This window comes from Pezoporus flaviventris, unplaced genomic scaffold, assembly GCF_033815535.1.
Source record: "Pezoporus flaviventris isolate CSIRO_AGI_PZ_B2104156 unplaced genomic scaffold, CSIRO_AGI_Pfla_v1 ptg000001l, whole genome shotgun sequence".
NCBI classification, from domain to species: Eukaryota; Metazoa; Chordata; class Aves; order Psittaciformes; family Psittacidae; genus Pezoporus; species Pezoporus flaviventris.
In genome coordinates, this window is record NW_026892549.1 from 9,990,001 (window position 1) to 10,008,157 (window position 18,157).

The 18,157-nt window shown below is 37.0% G+C and overlaps 3 protein-coding genes across 12 annotated transcripts in view; 1 reads left to right on the top strand and 2 right to left on the bottom strand.

The window, feature by feature from the left end:
• The window catches only part of CCNT2 (cyclin T2), a 25,626-nt gene extending 24,609 nt beyond the window's left edge, over window positions 1-1,017 (top strand). For all 7 annotated transcript variants that reach the window (XM_061441099.1, XM_061441246.1, XM_061441166.1 and 4 more), the window contains one exon: window positions 1-1,017. This exon is cut by the window's left edge. The gene's annotated coding sequence lies outside the window, so the exon portion shown is untranslated.
• Window positions 1-18,157, bottom strand: part of ZRANB3 (zinc finger RANBP2-type containing 3) — a 487,195-nt gene that overhangs the window by 394,221 nt on the left and 74,817 nt on the right. The window lies entirely within an intron of this gene.
• Window positions 4,599-17,994, bottom strand: MAP3K19 (mitogen-activated protein kinase kinase kinase 19). 4 transcript variants are annotated; one of them, XM_061441905.1, is made up of 8 exons: window positions 17,426-17,994; window positions 15,594-15,675; window positions 14,508-14,752; window positions 13,841-13,884; window positions 9,151-11,607; window positions 7,771-7,923; window positions 6,879-7,576; window positions 4,599-5,273 (listed from the first exon to the last, which is right to left on the bottom strand). In XM_061441905.1, the coding sequence occupies exons 2-8, from the start codon at window positions 15,626-15,628 to the stop codon at window positions 5,207-5,209; spliced, it is 3,699 nt and encodes a 1,232-aa protein (XP_061297889.1). In that variant the 5' UTR covers window positions 15,629-15,675; window positions 17,426-17,994; the 3' UTR covers window positions 4,599-5,206. The 4 variants fall into 4 exon arrangements, with proteins under 4 accessions (XP_061297889.1, XP_061297726.1, XP_061297804.1 ...); XM_061441742.1 differs by lacking the exon at window positions 17,426-17,994 and having other exon boundaries at window positions 15,594-16,011; XM_061441820.1 differs by lacking the exon at window positions 17,426-17,994 and having other exon boundaries at window positions 7,771-7,920; window positions 15,594-16,008.

The following is an 18,157-nucleotide window of genomic DNA, read 5'->3' on the forward strand; positions in this document are numbered from 1 at the left end:
TATACTGTCCTGAGCTATAGGCAAACAGATGAAATAGCAGTAAATTGTCTTATGTTTTCTTTGAAGCACTACACGACTTTCTTTTTCAGTCTGTTTAAATAGTTGTGCCATGAAATGTGTCTTACACAGCCACTCTGGATAAGCAATATACTGTACTGTAAATAGAGCACTTGCTGTCATAATTTGGAGATGAAATGTCTGGATGGTAACTAGTGCCTAACAGAAATTGGAAAAGAGCATAGGCCTTCATCCTAAGGTGCTGTTTCAAATGAAATATTTTCAGTTTTGATTCCAGAAAATGGTGAAATATCATGGAGAAAATGTTGCTCTGCTACACTGAGATCCGAATGGTGGGTTTTGGCTTTTCTGTGAAGGATGTCCGTAAAACTTGGTGCATTTGGGTTTCAGTGTAGCTGTAAATATGTGAAACTGTATGTATCTGTGTTGGAGACTCAGTTCAGTGTGCTGAGTACAGGGGCTGAGAGGGAGGACAAGGACATGCACCAGATGCCTCTGCGATAGTGGATCGTGTGAGTCACAGGCTGCTGGGCTGGGCCTCAGCCTCCCAAGCGCATAACTGGGTAAATGCAATAAAAAGGTAATAACACTCGGACTTTGCTCCCCACGGACCACAGATAGTTTTTGTTACAAATTTGAGTCCGTACATTATGTGATTTGTAAACTGACGCTGTAGTTGGAGACCTCGCTACAACACTATTAAAAATCTTCCCTTTTTGTGAGAGATGGGGTTTGTAGAATAGTGAAATTCTTCCGTATGTTGAACCTTAATCTGTTCCTGATGGTGGGAGTGCTGAAGTAATGTATCTCACTGTGATCTGGTACTGCAGTATTTGCATACAATGGCAGTTCTGTATATTCTTTTGGCTAAATGTAAATGTTTCATATTAGCATAGTTGAATTTTTGAGGTACAGCTGTTTGTGTGAGATTAGAAAAAGCGACTTTATTTCTAAGAACTGTAAAAAAAAAAAGTATTTTCAATAAAATTCCCTACCTCACCTCTGTTGTGCAGAAATGATCCCATTTTCCTGTTTAATTTTCCAACCTCATTTGTAAGGGTGGAGATGATCCCTTCTCAGTTATTAGCAAAACATCACTAGTTTTCATCAAACCAAATAGCGGGATGCTTGAAAGTCTGAATTCTAATTAGTTTCATTTGCTTCTTTTACATTGTGGTGATCGGGTGTTTGATACCTGAAATTTTATGCCACCTTAAGCTGCTCCCTCCCTCTACCCTGCAATTTTATTGTATAGTGGCTCGCCATGCTTGGTGATTGCTTTTAATTATTTGATTGTTTTAGCAGTGGGGAGTGGGTGCAAGAGGGTGGGCAACAGGAGCACAGCAAGGGTCTGTGTAAAGCCTTTGGGTGAAAGGTTTAGTTTGCAGTGAAGGGGACCAAGCAAACTTTTGTTTGCTTGCTTTAATTGGGATGTAAATGGATGTAAATTCAATTGGGAATGTAAATGCATTCCCATATCCAGCTCTAAAAATAAATGTCTTGAAAGACTCAGCAGTTACGTCAAACGGGAGTAGCTAAGTGTAGCTAAGTAATTCCTCCTGTCCCTGAAATGCTGAACTACTTACACCTTTGAGAAAAAGTTGGTGCCAGTAGCGTTCTCTCACACTGCTACAGGGAGTGGCTGTTTCTCTGGTGTCTGAGGTGGATACACCAAACCCAAATCAAATTTTTAACACTGATGTTTCCATACTTGAGTTTGATTCCTTTATTCCCACACTTACAATGATAGGTAGTGCTCTTTGGCAACGTGTTAAAATTTCCTCTCTGAAGGTGTCTCATGGTGCAGGTCCTCTTGGAAAGCACTAAGTAGGGGAGAAAGGCATTCCCCTGTGTGTGCAGGAAGCCCGTCCTCAGAACTCTTGTTCTTTATGTGTAAGAACCAGAGTTTTGCTGAGGGTGGAGGGTGTAGCAAACGACATCAGTTCCTGCTGAACTTTGTGAAGAATTACTGATTTTGACCCTAAATAGTCTCAAAATATGGGTTTCTGGGCTCAGTGTCTGCTTCCTTGAGAAGAAAGGTTGAAGCATGTATTTTGGGATGCAGATTTTTACATCTATTCCTGTGTATAGTTTCAGGACCAGTGTAAAACAGCTGGGTTGGCATGCCTGAGAACCCTCCCTTTTCCTAAGATCTGAGCAATAGCTCAGAGCTGTAAATACTTCTGTGTAAAAGGAATACCAGGTATTGCTTACAGTAATAAAAGCATAGTGTATTTTCAGGTTCTCAAATTCAAATCTTGAGGAAACGTGGTATCACAGCAATGTGGTCACGCATACTACTTGGCCGCTTGCAAACTTCTTCACCGTTTTTAGCAATGAAACTACTTTTGAAACCAGTAGGCCTTCCCTGCTCCCATACTATAAATAATTGAGCAAGCAGTGTGACCCTCCTCACTGGGTCACTTATCGGTCTCAATGAAGGTTTTTGAGAAGGTTTTTAAGGTCTCTCACCCTGTCCCCTTTTACGGTAGATACTTTGTTAGAGGCATCCAAATTATCTAGGGTTTAATGTGAAAATCTACAATATGAAATAAGAAATATGCAATGTTAGACTTCTTTGTAGTATGTCCTACCAGGCTGGGCTTCGCCTAGCGCCCCAAGGCACCCTAACCCAACATATTTCTTGATTTAGCTGTGGGATGCAGTTGCAGCTCCCAAGTCTCCAGTGTGATTAAGCTGAAATACCTTTGTTGCAAGTACTGGCCTTAAACAACCCCCTCATTCTGTAAGTCTGGTTAAACAAAAGTGAAACTGTGCTGTCACATTTTGATTAAAAACTCAGGTTAAAGTTTTACAAACTTTTAAGTGGGAGACTGATTTTAGTGTAATTAGCTGAAGTAACCATTACATTTAAATTGCAAATACCTACTAACCTTAATATTGGAGAACTCCAACTTTAAGAAAAGATAATAGTTTTGATTTTAAGACATGTGCATAAGGAGGGGAGGTTGTAATTCTGACTTTTTTAATTACCTGTATATCCTAGAGCATTTGTATTCTTTCCCTGCATGTGACAGTCATCTCCATTTAATGCTAAATGAAAACTCATTTACTCACAGCTTTCTTGGAGACACCAACGTCATCTGAGAAGAATTAATATGCATCATGGAATTATGTACATCCCACCTGAGTTCATATGCCAGGACTTCTATTCTTAGTTAGTCTGCAAAATACTTTAATGTGATGTGACCATGGATTATGGGCATGCGGACCAACCCGTGTTCCTCAAAAAGGGCCTGGTAACTGAATGTGGAAGATGACTGTGATGTTTGAATTTCTCTTATATTGGCACCATGTTCTGTCATTGTTAGGTGACATCATACCTAAACAAACTGTTAATAAAGACTTTTGCAAGAAGTACTAATTTCTCGTTGGTTTTATATATACAGGCCAACTCTTCGAAGTCAGCGTACTGGAATAAAATAAAGTTTGAAAACTACTGAAGTAACTAAAATGCTGAGTGGTCTGGGGAAAACTGATTTTATATGGATCAGTTGTAGGGCTGTGCTTCACCACACCTCTTTCTGAGCCTAGGTGTTCAGAGAGGCATAACATTCACTGTATTTCGATGTGGTGAAACCAGCTTTGGGTTTCTACAGTGTCTCATTCCCCTGAAATTTTCAATTTGAAAGCTACTCAGGGGAAGCCTTACCAAAAAGAGGGCAATCCAAATACTAATACCTGATAAATTTTTTTGTTTATTAGTATATAATAATGTTCTTCAAATTCTATTTAATCTTGTGCAGTTGGTAATTAGTTATACTAGCTGTAAATATTTCATAGTACAGATGGAGACTGCTGGGTCATCTACTTACATCATGCTTGCTCCCATGTTTCTCAAAACAGTTCAAGTCTCAGAATCAAGTTTGCTGTTCTATTTCGGATTAAGGATATTGAAAAATAGTGGTTGACTGGCTAGCGAGTCAAGCAGCATTTCACAGCCTTCACAAACACAAGAAAGACAATGCTCCTATGCTTTTGTTGCTTGCATCAGCAAACAGAAGGGTGAGAATTACAACACAACACTGAGCACAGAAAATAAGGCACTCCGTGAGCAAATAATAGGTTCAGGGGGAATACGTATTGATGTGTATCAACACCTGCACCTGAGGGGAGCAGCAAGGAAGACAAAGCACACTCTTCAGCATTACAGTGTCAGGAGGAGAGGCAATGGGCACAACCTGACATACAAGACGGTCTGTACAAACATTAAAATGTTCTTACTGTGAGGGGGTTGAAGAACATGTTGATCAGAGAGGCTGTGGAGTCTCCATCCTTTCAAAGCCAATGAGACAAGGACCTGAGCAGCCTCCTTCAGTCAACGCTGCTCTGAGCAGTGGGGCTGGACTAGAGCATCTCCAGAGGTTCCTGCCAACCTCAACCATTCTGTGACCTGAAACTGTCCATAAAATGCACTGCTTCTTTGAGAAAATGCAGTCACAAAGTTTAGATTAATAATTCTAGCCAGACTAGGAAATTATCTTGATGTAAACTGAATAAAAACATGTGTGCACCTGGGAATCTCTTATCACTAAAGTCATTAAGTCATCTTATCATTAAGTCATCATCACTTCAGTGGCAGTACCTCAGTAACAAAGGACTGACAGATGCATGCAAAACCTAGTCGATTTTTTTTTCACCAGCTAAAAATTAAAGGACCCATCTCGCTACATAAAAGCTTCAGTGCATTTAATGCCAATATAGTTTTATGGTTTTTGGTTCCTGTGGGATCATCACATGCACACTTAATGACTCATCTACAAGTGTGAGTAGAGTTTCCTTGAGGAGATCTCTCAAGACCTGTCAACGTCTGCAGTGCTTTCTGCCAGTAGCATACGTTCCACTGCCTTTTACAGACAAACTGGCATTCCATCTTACCTGGCCTGTAACATATTGGTCATGGTGATGCGTGGGTTTTTCTCTCTTAAAGTCTCTCCAAATACAACAAACATGTTCACAGGAAAGGAATACCCACTCCAATGAGCACAGACAATGCAAAAAATATTACTTTAGTCATTCTGCTGTCTAATAATGGACTCCTTGTGCACAATTACTCTCTAGTAAATTCTGTTGTCACTTGGAAGTCCAGCTCCTTCTTATCTTTTTTTCCCAAGTGGATAGTTTTATATGGAAAATGCATACTCATTTGGCAAGAGGCTTGAAAAATTCACTGTCTTCCTTTCACAAAGGGGTGGTCCAGCAACTGCAGAGCAGAAGGGCGTTCATGTTGATCTCTGCATTTAGGGTTTGAAAAATCAGTAAATTAAATGAATATGCATTCCTTGATGTGATTGTAAAACATGAATGCAAACTTAGCCTCTTTCTTTTTTCTCATTTCTCCAGTCTTTGCTCAGTTTTAGTTGGGTTTTTTTGTGGTTTTTTTTTTTTTTATAAAGCTGGTAGTGAGGAAGGCAGATTAATGGGAAGAAGCTGTTGGAGTTTATGAATTACTATTAACAAAAATCATTCTTTGATTCTCTAAATTCCTCACAAAACTTTGAGTAGTTCAGCTAACATGGCTGATGTAGGAGTACCAAAGATATATTTAACAAGTGTGACAAGTATTTGTTTGATCCTGTGTTGATCAGGCTGTTCTGCCATCTCCAATCAACGTTATGCATCTTAAGGAGGCCATATGGAATTACAGTACTGTAATTACAATATTGGTTTGCTAGAGCCAAGGGCTTTGGGCTTTTCCAACCCTCAATTTGGAGGAAAAAACAGGGGAAGCAGTAAAGGACACTGATTTCTTAAATAATAAACAAATGGGGAAGATGGGATAAGGGAGGCATTTATATTTAGGACATGGTGATATCATCCATTAAAACTTGGCCACCACAGATGCATCCTGGCTTTTGAAAAGTTAAATATTTTATTTGAAAAGTGGTTTGTCTATATGTTTCCTTTTACCTAACAGTTCTTTCCACCTTTTAAACACTGTTCTCACTGTATCAAAGTATATATGATATCACTATATATAGTCCACAGCTTTTTTGGCTATTGTTATATGGTCCATAGGAACCATAAGCATACCATAACAATTCTAACCCAGGGATCAGAGATCAGGTTTCCTGCTGCCAGGACCACTGCCATACCCACTAAATAACACACCTCTCTCTAGTGCTCAAAACTGGTCTTCAGAAGTATGTAAAAACCTGTGATTGATTTTATAAAGACTACCAGAGAGGTCTGGAGCTTAGCTCTTGAAACTGATAGTTCATTTAAACATCTAGGAGAAAGCTGATATTTAAAACTAAACAAACACCACAAAAATAGTTCTTATAATGGGTGACTGCTGGTGATTTGGGATTTTTATATAGAGAACTTTATGTTTCAAGTAAGTATGTATTTCCTGGACCAGCAGTGATAACAGATTTTTCTATGGCAGAAGATAAGAATTAAGTGAAAGAATATTGTCCTCAAAACAACTTGCCTAAGCAAGTTGTCCTCAAAACAACTAAGCCTAAGCAAGTTGTCCTCAAAACAACTGCCATAAGTCAAACTCAGCCAATGTGATACTGGAACAGCAAGGCTTATTTATCAGACATTTTGTATAAAACCCAGTGGTGCCGTATTTCTGCACAAAAATTACAGGGAAAGTAAACAATGAGTAAAAAAGCCTAGAAAAAAAATTGTGAGGGTTTTCTTATACCATGAGAGAGAGTAAAGCTCTTTTATGTATACTATTATTTAAGAGTTTTCCTGAAATGTTGAAAAACATATGCATTTACAATAGTCATATCTACCAGGTAAGAGGTAACCTAGGCTCCCATTAGCAATCTCTATAATACAAACTATCTGCATTTTTCCTTTAAGTTTTCAGTCAAAACTCTACGTACCTGGTTAAGCATGCATGCACAAAATCCACTGCAGTGACAGAGAATCGATCAGGTAGGGAAGGCATCAGTCCTCTGTGAGCCCCAATATAGAACATGGCTGCTATCCTGTCCATGGAAGCCAGTGGTGGTTTTCCTGTTGCCATCTCAAACACAGTACAGCCGATGCTCCAGATGTCTGATTTTCTTCCATATCCAGATTCATTTATAACCTCTGGTGCCATCCAGTATGGAGTCCCATGCACAGACTTGAGCATCTCACTCTGTGTGCCACTGAGGCTTACCCAAGCTAACCTCCGGGCACAGCCAAAGTCAATTAGCTTTACTATACCATTTGGCATGAGCATAACATTATTGCCTTTGATATCTCTGTGTACCACACAATTGTCATGTAAGTATGCAACTCCTTGTAGAATTTGCTTTGTATATTTACGAAGAACCATTTCTGGCAATGGACCAAAACGATGAATAATACTAGAAATTGAGCCACCAGGAACGAACTCCATGAAGATGCTTAAAATGTTGTCTTCCAGACAAGTTCCCAAATAAGTTACAATATTGATATGCTTCAATGTCTTCAAAAGGTCCACTTCCTCATGAAACTTCTGATACTCCTTTTCTGTTCTGACTTGATCTGACGTATCCAAAACAAGCTGTTTTACAGCTATTAGCTGTCCCTGGCTTGTCAGGCCACAGTATACCTACAATGAAACTAGCATTTAATAAAATGAAACATGAAATAAAACTATATTTACTTATTTTAAACAGTATCTTTGTGTTTGTCATGTTTCATATCTCATGTTTGTTTGCTGAATATGACAACAGACAGTTACAAGGCAAGGTACAGCTCAAAAATGACCAGCACATCTCATAACATACTCAGACATTAACTTACCGTGCCATAGGCTCCCTTTCCAAGGACTTCACCTCTTGTCCACATAATAGGATCTTTGTTAATTAAACTGCTTCCTGGTAATTTAGTAGGTTCCTCAAAGCTTAGTGGATCATTTTCTTCGTTTGATGTCAAAAAGGCTTTACTGTAACTCTGCTTGAAAGATGATGGTCAGTGTGGGGAGGAAGCGGGTGAGAAAAAAAAAGGCTTCATATTATCCTTACATTTTTTGTAAGGAGTAATTCTTACCTGGCATGACTCATAGATATAGATATATATATATATACACAGATACATAGGTAGATAGATATACATACTCGTTGCCCATCTCATCAATACAATTGCTATACTAAGTAAAACTGGGTAAATATTTTCAAGCATATATCACAATAGCACATAACCAGAAGATTAGAGCATGACATCTTTTTTTCAGTTGACATAAAGACAGGCAAAAGAAACACTTAAAAGAGCAGGATACAAATCTGTTCTCTACTTCTTTTTTTTTTTTTTTTGTCACATGGGTAGAGTTTGCTAAGCTGAATGTGGCAATCATCTTGCTCTAGGTAACATGTAACCCGAGTCTGAGGAAAACAATTTGGACATGACTTCAGAGGAAGAAGAGACTACTTCAGAAAGATCATTATATCTAGCCATGGGTCTCCCTAAAAGTGAGGATGGAAGTAAAACTGGCACCTGTGTCTGCAGAAGCATAAGGAAGTGTATCAAAAAGTAGTGAAATAAATTTTCTTAAACATTTGTAATTTAAATAGAGAAAAAAGCTAACAGGGCCAAAGAGAAGTAGTACTGGTAGGTAAGCACTTTAGTAGGTGAAGGTTCTTAACTAACTTGGGGGCCAGAATCTAAGACTTCTGAGCTTGAAGTTTTGCTTAAGCATTAAGTAAACAGCCTTAAGTCTGTCTGATAAGCCAGTACTTGTAGTGCATACCTAGAAAATTATCTGGTTGCACTCAAGAGATTTGAGGAAACTGCCCTTTTAGATATACAAGAGTAATTTGTAGAGTCTTTTCATATTCCTTAGGTGTCAAGATCTCAAGAGCTCTTGCCTTGCCCCAGCACCTTTCTATGCACCTTTTCAGTTAAAATAGCCTCTTCTTTTTATTCGTGACTATTTCTCAATTTATCTTGACCCATCGTATAAGCCTTGATAGCTATTCCTGTCATGCCTTAGTACTATCTGGCTTGTGTCCTGTTATGCAGTCTCTATGATGAGTATCTTCAGCTGGGCACTGGAATAATCAGTGGGCAGCTGGTGCAAGGAAAAGGAACTTGATCATTAATGGGTACGTATCTCCTACCTTTCGTCCAAACTTGTCTTGAAGCATCACTCAAAGGAGCTAGCAAGTTACAAGAAATTACTTTTACCTTCTCTAGAACACTATTTACTATTGCTCCATCTCCAGTCATCATATTTTCTTCTTCTTTAGTATGCGTATTTTGCATACTTGTGTTTTTTGTTCTTGAACAGTTGATGTCTTTTCCTTCAAGTATTAGCAATTCTTCAGCCAGACAACAAAGCAACTCATCAGTCATATCCTCATTATCTGCCCAGGACAAAATGCTTTGACTTGTCTGGAAACTGGGGCTTGTAACACTTTTTGTCTGAATCACTGAAGGCTGAGTCAATTCATTTGCCAAATCACAATTCTGAGGTCTGTATGCCCAACTCTGATTTACCTGTATTGGAGGGGACTGACGCTGCAGCCTGTACGGAAAGGGCAATGCTTCACTTTTATTTATAGACTTGAAGGAGGCCTGGTCTGATTTCAGGCCTTTGCAGCCGTCCATATCCATCCTTTGCTGCAGTACACAAATGTTCTTGTCTGTTGTTAGTGGACTGATAGTTAGAGGAACACAGTCTTTGTAGTCTTTATCACTAAACTGCAGAAGATTCTGGCTACAGGCAACATGTCTCTGATGGCTGGATATACCCTGGCTGTCTACAGGCTGCTCCAAAGAAACTTCTTTAATAGTTGATAAGTTTGAATTTGAAAAAAAATTATTTTGCTTAGTTGATTTGGAAAGCTCTTCTAAAAATATAAGCTGATGATCTGTGTCTTCATGGAGCAATATCATGCTCCTTGAAGTTTTTATCTGAACATCTGAATCAGAAGTTATTACATTACCTTGTTCTGTGTTGCTGTCACTCAACTTGGTACTTCTGTCCTTTGTAATTAAACTTTTCTGCTTTTGTTTTGTGGCAGGTATGGTCTTCTTTGGCTTAGAACATGTTCTCTTTTGAGTATTTCTTACTCGGCTGCCCTCTCTCCCTTTCCTGCAGGTAGATCTGCAGATGCTAGCAGTGCATCTCCCAGTTGGAGCAGAACAAACATCTCTGTAAAATCTGTTATCATGTTGATCAAGCTCACGCATCTGGTCATAGACAGGAGTTCCAAACATTTCATAAATACCTGGGCCTTTGTCATTTGAATTTATTTTCTTGAACATGTCACTGTATTTCAGATCTACAAAAGCTGAAGCAGATTGTGCATGTGGTAAAGAAAGGGGAGTAATAGGTTTCTTTAAGATAACTGAGTTTTTGCAACTGCAGGGGAAACTGTGCTTTATAAGTTTTTGAGCACTCCGAGCGAAATGGTCTTTGTCAGCATGAGGGGGTTTTTTTTGATGCTTTGGGGAAGTCTCAGGTTCCATGTGTGACAGTTGCAAAGACGGGAAAATGTGACTCTTGGCATTACATTTTGTGGAAATCTCATCAGAAACAATTAAGTCTTCAGAAATCTTTATCTTGCTACTCATTTTAGATTTTGATGAATATTTGGGTTTATTCATCTTCATTTTACTTTTGCCATTCTCTTTGCGAGCAAGAATGTTGAAGCTCTGAGTAACATGAGGAGGCAGGCTACGAATTACACTCTTTTTTGTGGGATGCTGTTTAACAATGTGTAGCTCTCTAGCTGGGTCTTGTTCAGAGAATGTAACATGAACAACAGGTACAAGCCCACTTTGGTCTTTTGAAGTTGTTTCTGACAATGCTTCTTTTTTCATTTCAAATTCAGAGAGACAAACGTGATTTTCTGTCTGTTTTCCAGAAGGAACTTGCACTTCTACTCTGGGAATTCCTGCAACTACAGAATTATCTTCTAAGGCATGATAGGCCTCTATCACTTTATTTTTACAGGAAAAATCTAAATCACGATTGTCAAGCACAAAGTTTGCACTCTCACCATCTTCAGGTCGTCTGTAATCCACTAGCACCTCAGTAGCATTTCCTTCTTCTGGACCAGATCTACAGCAACTCTCTGTTCTTCGTTCCTCACTGCCAGCTCTCAAGGCATCTCTGTTGCTTGACATTGCAAATGTTGTCTGAGCTGTAAATATTCCACAGTTTATCAGAGCATTATTTGAGCTCAAGTAGGGATGCCTATCATCATAGAAACTGTCTTGGGTCATAAGATCTATTCTCTTACAAGCCACCAAAAGCTGGTACTTCATGTTGTCATTCTTTTCAGTATGGGTTGCTACATCAGCTTCCCTCCATTTTAAATTGCTTTGAATTTCTTCTTTCTTGTTGGTAGGGTATTTGTTATACTTGCTCATGCTGAGGTAGTGCAGGTCTTTCACTGGAGTGAACTCATCAGAAATAGTAGCCACAATCAGGTCTGATGACTTTTCAGTGTGCCTTTTTAATAGATTGTCTAACTGATAATGATAAAATTTAGTAACTGTCTTTATAGGCCAAGGAATAGGGTTCATGATATTCAAAATATTTCTGATGTGGGAGCTTTCATTGACAATATTACCCTCTGGAGGAGCAGGATGAATTGTTCTTACAGGCCGACACATCACGGGTGGCAAATGAAACTGTAATTTCCATAAAAACCATTAATAATGTGCTACACAACAGATACAGGTAAAATCTAATCATTAAGAGCCAGGTAGACTAAGAAAAAAAATCAGAAAAGGATTATTATTTTTTATATTCCCAAACTATTATGAAGTTTAATATCAAATCCTTAAGAAAATAAACTAATTTTCTCACATCCACAATTATTTCTGAGAATTTCATAGTACAGAAACTGGAATCTTTTGCTATAAGTCACAGGACATTCTCCATAATTTAAATAATAAGCTTTGTCCACACATACAAATCATCTTGTCTGTTACTAAATATGTCCTATGCCCCATAGCATGCTTGCTACAGGAATTCAAAGGCTGGTCAGTGGCTTCATATGCCAAAGTTTCTTTCTTGCTGTGCAGTCTCACTAAATGAGAGTAATACTGTTATGGTGATATTTAAAGTCTTTTCATGTGACCCTCTGAAGTGTGCTCATACCAGTAGTTATATCCCCAATGAAACTAGATCTCATGTAAGCAATTTTGAAAAAGCAAAAGCTAGACTGTTATAGCAGAATGCTGTTTTATCCATAGAGAAAACAATTACTACAAATAATTTATAGGTTTTAAAAGACATGCTTATAAATCTAAACATATAGATCTTCCATATGCTTAGTGTAGTCTTATAAAATTCCACTAACCACATTATACAGGCTACAGATTTAGCTCAGAGTTCTAAATCCACTAGAAGATAGCAAAGTCTGCACTTCACTTTCAGTGAAGTTAAATGGATAGCTACCTGAAGGCCATTTTTATACGGCAGTTAATACAGAAGTCCATTGTGTGTGGAATGTATTTTATTATTCCTTCTTTCTACTTCCCTCTCTTCCCATCCCATTAGTTGAAAGGTACTGTGTATCTTTGAAAAAGTATAGATTGAGAATTTGAGTACTTTGTTGTGATTATTCAGATGAACAGTGGGAATAATTTTCTGAAAATAGTATTTCTGTTTTTTAAAGGAAATGGAGAAAAATAAGCTTGAATATACAGGATATTTTAATGCAAATGAATGCAATAAAAATAATCACTGAGTCATATGCTCTGAGTACTCATTTGCATGTCTATATTCAACATCAGTTTGCAATCTGCAGGAAATTTTTGTTTGCATTCCAAGGGCAAACTGACATTTGATTGTGCCAGGAAAAGCAATGCATGCTGGTTTGAAATACACAGTTCTGAAGACTTTGTCTAGTTGGCATGGATTTAATAGGAATGATTAGTTTATCCTAAATTATATGCCTCTTACAAATCATCAGAGCCCAAGACATGAAATAAAGCTGTATTAAATAACACTGAGGTCAGCTAAATTATTTCTCAAACATTTCCCACCATGTGAACATTTTTTCACAGCTCTTCTTACGATCTTATGTCGGAACTTATCCTATTACTTTTGTACTTTTTTCCTGTGAACACTGTTGTATCCTCTAGTGGGTTCACTAAAGTATATAGCTGATTCAGTGAGTTGAGCTTTTTGTACAAAGGGCCATCAATTAATATCCCTAAAGGCCAATTTTTTTTTTTCTAAATATTTTATGTTTTGTAACTTTAAAGGCTCGTGTAGCGTGAAGCACAGATACATGTCAAATTGAGTTCTATCAGGAATCCTATTTTACACTTACCACAAAATTACATGTCAGATATGTTTAATCACAAGACCTTATTTTTTATTTCCTAATACAATAAATTTCAGCAATCATCTAATATCCAAACTGTTCCTCAATTGGGCTTCAATGTTAAATTACCACTTAAGACAAGGAAGTTGTTTTTTTTAAATTTGGCAAAACCAGGCATCTAATATATTGGAATTATATAGACATAAATATATATATATATATATATAGGATATATATAGACATTTAATATATAGGATGTACATACTTGAAATTGACTTGCATATTTCTATTTTAAAAGGGTTTATATCTTTTCAAACTTCCAACTTTTTACACCCCAAAATACCCGATGACAGGGATTTCCAAAATCTGTACTGACAAATTGTTGATTTACATCTGAAGATTTGGTGAAACATACATATATATATTTTATACACATATATACGTATATTTAATATATATATATCTTCACCCCAAAAATGACGACTAAGCAGAGGAAACTACCTACACTTCTGTATTTCTATTTTTAAGGTTTTGAAAACACATAGTACTTCTAACAGTGTTCAATTTGATATCTAATACCATCTTACCTTAGAGCTGTTGTTCCTGGGTTTTAGCATTGCTATATTTAACCCTTAAAAATTAAAACAAATTAAATGTTAGTTTGATATTTTTAAACAGACTAAAATTTTCACTTATAAAATAATTTCAAACTATAGGGTTCTGGAAGAACCTGTCTGATGTGTGATTGAAGGATTATACTATACATCTGCTACACAGAAAAAAAAAGTTGTAAGTTGAAATTTAATTATAATACTGAATTTTACAATTTCACTTTCTATAGAATACTACAAATATGACAATTTTAAAATACTTTAATTTAAGCAAATATCTGTCCTTGATTTCAGTAGTTTGCTAACTTTAGTTTGTGGCTATTTACTATTGCCAGCATCAGGAAGAAAGTGAAAGAGATGCCATTATGGCCCCACTCCAGCTATAGTTAAAATTTACATTTTGTGGGCTCAGTTTCATGATACAAAGTAAAAAGAATGGTGGAGTAATTGCTTTTCTTTATATCCTTCATTCTGCAAACACACACACATATAATTAGAGTCAACATGTTTGAAGTCTACTTCATGTGAGGAAGACAGACAAAGAGAATGTTTAAAGAAACAGGACTTGTAATGCTTTGCCGTCTAATTTCATAAGCAATATACAATTTCATTTTAAAGTTGTGACTTTAAAACCTGAACTTACTTTGTTGTATTTGTGGTTTTATTATCTGGAAAGCATTTAAACCCATAAATGATTTTGAAACATTAGATTCTGGGCATGAGGCGGCCTGTAGCAGAAAGCTAAAGTCAAAGCCATGCCCTCCATTCTTTTTCTTCAGGGAGAAAGGTAAAGAAGTGTGATGTCTCATCTGTAAGGCTAACTGATTTTTACTTGGAAAACATGCCACTTGTTGATCCGGCCATGGACTGGATGTTGGTGATGTTTGGCTAAAAGGCAAAAACAAGAATCAAAATGCAGTGTGAATGTAAGTGGAAGTCTATCCAGTTCAAATAACCATATGACTGAAGAATAACATGAACAGAAGTCTATAAGATTCAAGAATATCAAAGTATGTTTTCTTTCTTTGTCCTTCTGGGAAGTTAAGGCTGTCTCTGGAAGTATCCAACTGCAAAGCCAGAGATTGACTACAAGTGAAAATGAATGACAAACAAGGTAAACCAAGCAACAATAGGAAAGGAAAATCATACAGTCCACATTCCCCTTCTCAACAAAACCTGATTGCTTCCAGTATGTGTTTTTTAGGAAGTATCAGGAAAGGGCGTCAGAAGATTCCTGAAGACTAGACTTGTCTTTGTTATTTATGAAACATGCTATGGTCTGCCTGAAAGAATACAGGCTCTGCGGATACACCTCAGATTTGTGCCACCTGGTTTCTGAAAATGAAAAATCCAAATAAAGATAAGAAAAATACTTAAAGAAAACAAAAAGATAAATACTGTGATCTAAAAGAGGTACAAAACTATAGCCTTAAGTTAATCTCAAAGCTCTATGCAAGACAAAATGTCTGGGTTTAATAAGTCAAATGGTGGTGTAAAAGTGTATACCATATGTTTATTCGTATTGTACCAAATAATTTATTCATCTATTGAAATACCCTGCCTCCAGCAATGGCCAATAATGATGCTGGGAAGACAGAAACACTACACAACATATATAGATGTACATAACTTGTGGCACTAAGGAAATCTTTTCTTACTCATGGATTACTACCTTCTTTGTCTCCGTTTGTGCATACCCAACTGCAAATTAAATCTTAATACTAGTTACCTGTTTTTTCCTAGAGCTTTGTATGACCGATTCATTTCTTTCGTTATCTTCTCTGCATTCTCAAGAGCAACACTTCCACAATCTGCAACATTAGTATTTGCATAAATGCAGTATAATTTACTGACTAGTGACACAATGTAAATGCAGTTCTTTTTGGACATCAAAATATTATAAGGAAATACAGGAAGTAACTATCAGGAAAAAGAGCATCTTTCATTTGACTAAGATACCTATACACACTTCCTGTTACAATTTTTGGAAGAGTGAACATATTAATCCAAAATATTTTCAGCTATTTAGGTAAGTGTATTGATTCAATGTACTATAACACAAAACATCTGAAAAAAAATTCCAGCTATAGCTCCTATTTCAGTAGGACAGAAATACAAGAGCTATGTTGACAGAAATTCTACAAAAGTAGAACATTTGAAACTGGAAAGCTATTACAACCAAAACATCTAAGTGCTTTTCAAAAGTGGAAATAATTGAGTTTGATTTCAGTTTTGGGTTTGTTTTTTTTTTGGGGGGGGGGTGTTGTTTTTTTTTTTTGGTAATTGCTTGGTTTTTAACATGTAGCCAGATTTCAAGTAAACATTGTCCTTTTTCTTCTTCAGATCCCACATGATACACTTTCTAGGTATAAACTTTGATTAGACTACCTTCTTTGCTTCTCCTCTGATTTTGTTGGTTGTCAGGCATGCTGTCCTAAAAGTATAAAGGTCCAGAAACCTGAAAAAAATGTTTTGTTAACTGATTTCCAACTCCCATGTACAAAGCAGTACACTTAATTGCTTCAGAGCCATACGTAAGACAAAAGCAGCATTTGAAAAGTACTTGGAATAATTAAAAATATTATAATTCACTATGCAATGCCTTGTCATGTGAATACACAGAACCAAACAGTCCAGACAGTTTTTGTTGCTAAAAATCTCAACATGCTATGTTGAATAAGACACAAAAGCGGTCAGTATTATTTTGTTAATCTCATCCTTACTGTTGGACCAGAAAGTCAGCACTTCACATCTGGGAGTTAATTGCATTTTTTAACATCTTACTAAGAAAGCAAAACTGAATGAAATGTGTATCTCTGGCTACTTAGTCAAAATTCTCTCTCTCAACACCCAAAATTTTATGCATGCTAAAGAGTAATATTATGAAGACCGTAATGGAAAATTATAAGGAATAATAAGGAATTATTTTCCTTTATAGCTAATCAGGAAGTATGTAATATAACAAGTTATATCTGTTACATACGTATGTTCCTGCTAAAATTACTGAACAGGGTCTAACTTTTTACACAGCACAAATCTCTTACTCCTTTCTGGAGTATGTTAAATGTCCTGTTGCACTGACATAATTGATACAATGTAGCAGCAGGTCCTCCTATTTAACTGCTTAATGTCCATTTAAAAAGATTATATTGCACAAAAATGTTTCCATTTTCTTGCATTTGCACTTTCAAATTAATTTGCAGCAATCCATTGCAATTGCATAACCACCATATTAAGTTCTCTTTCAGAACTTTATCTATATGGCAGACTAAAAGAAAGGCCTGGTTTTTTTTGAAAATTATGTTTGTGTTTATTAAATCCACAGATAGGTAAAACTATGAAAAAAGAGCACCTAATGGCTCTTACGTTGCTAATTTATTTTAAAAAAACCCTCCCTAATCTTTTCCTCACGTGCATTTTTACATCATTTCTTCTCCTTACATCACTCAACTGAATAAAATACTCTGCTTTATACATCTCCCACACCTAGTAGTACATAACATTTTCAACATTCAGTAGGAATTTTACTGCAATTATTCCTAACAGCATGAACATCTTAACCTGGTGCTTCAGTAGTGAAGCGTGGAAGAGGCACAGCAAAGAAAAGAGAAGTTACAGATAATTTTTAGCTCACAGCTGTCTCCCTTTGCTGGACAGCAAGGAATTCAGACAGTCATTACGCACAGCTTGATTTTGTTTTCGGCACGTTTTTCTGACTCCAGAGCACGTAGTCCTTATTAAGGAAGCCGACTCTTCAGCAGGCACATCCTCCGGGTAGCTCCTGCTACACGGGGCTGTTGAGTTTACATGATGTTGCTAAGGCAACTGTCGTCCTCGTCTCCGTCCCATCCCCCGAAGGCACTGTGCTTGGGGTTTAATTCAAAGAGCAGCAGTGACCTATGAAAACAAGCACAGCTGAACTGAACGGTGGCATTTTCAACTCTAATCACGAGTTACTTATTCCAGCACCCAAAACAAAGCATGCTTCTCTCTTCTGTTTACCTCCATCTTTTAGTACCTCATCTAAGCCACTTTTAGTATTATCTGTATCAAAGTAATTTTAACTGCATTCAGGCCCCTCATCTAAACAGTCCCCGTTAGTAGTTTTTCATATCCCTTTTGGCACCTTTAAGCTGCAGACTTCAAGGATACTTTTTGTTTGGGTTTTTGCATGTTTTTGTGGAGTTTTGTTTGCTTTTTAAGGTAGCAGACTGTGCTGAGACAGAAGAAAGGATAAAAGCAGTCGCCGTCAGCCTGAGCTTAACTGGCTTTGAAGGGAACTGGTTTCGATGG

Coding starts and splice junctions, on each gene's coding strand:
- MAP3K19 (XM_061441742.1), bottom strand. CDS start 15,754: ATGTCCAAAAAGAACTGCATTTACATTGTGTCACTAGTCAGTAAATTA. Junction 13,885..14,507: donor AAAACCACAAATACAACAAA/GTAAGTTCAGGT, acceptor TTAATTTTTAAG/GGTTAAATATAGCAATGCTA. Junction 5,274..6,878: donor GTGCATGCATGCTTAACCAG/GTACGTAGAGTT, acceptor CCCTAAATGCAG/AGATCAACATGAACGCCCTT.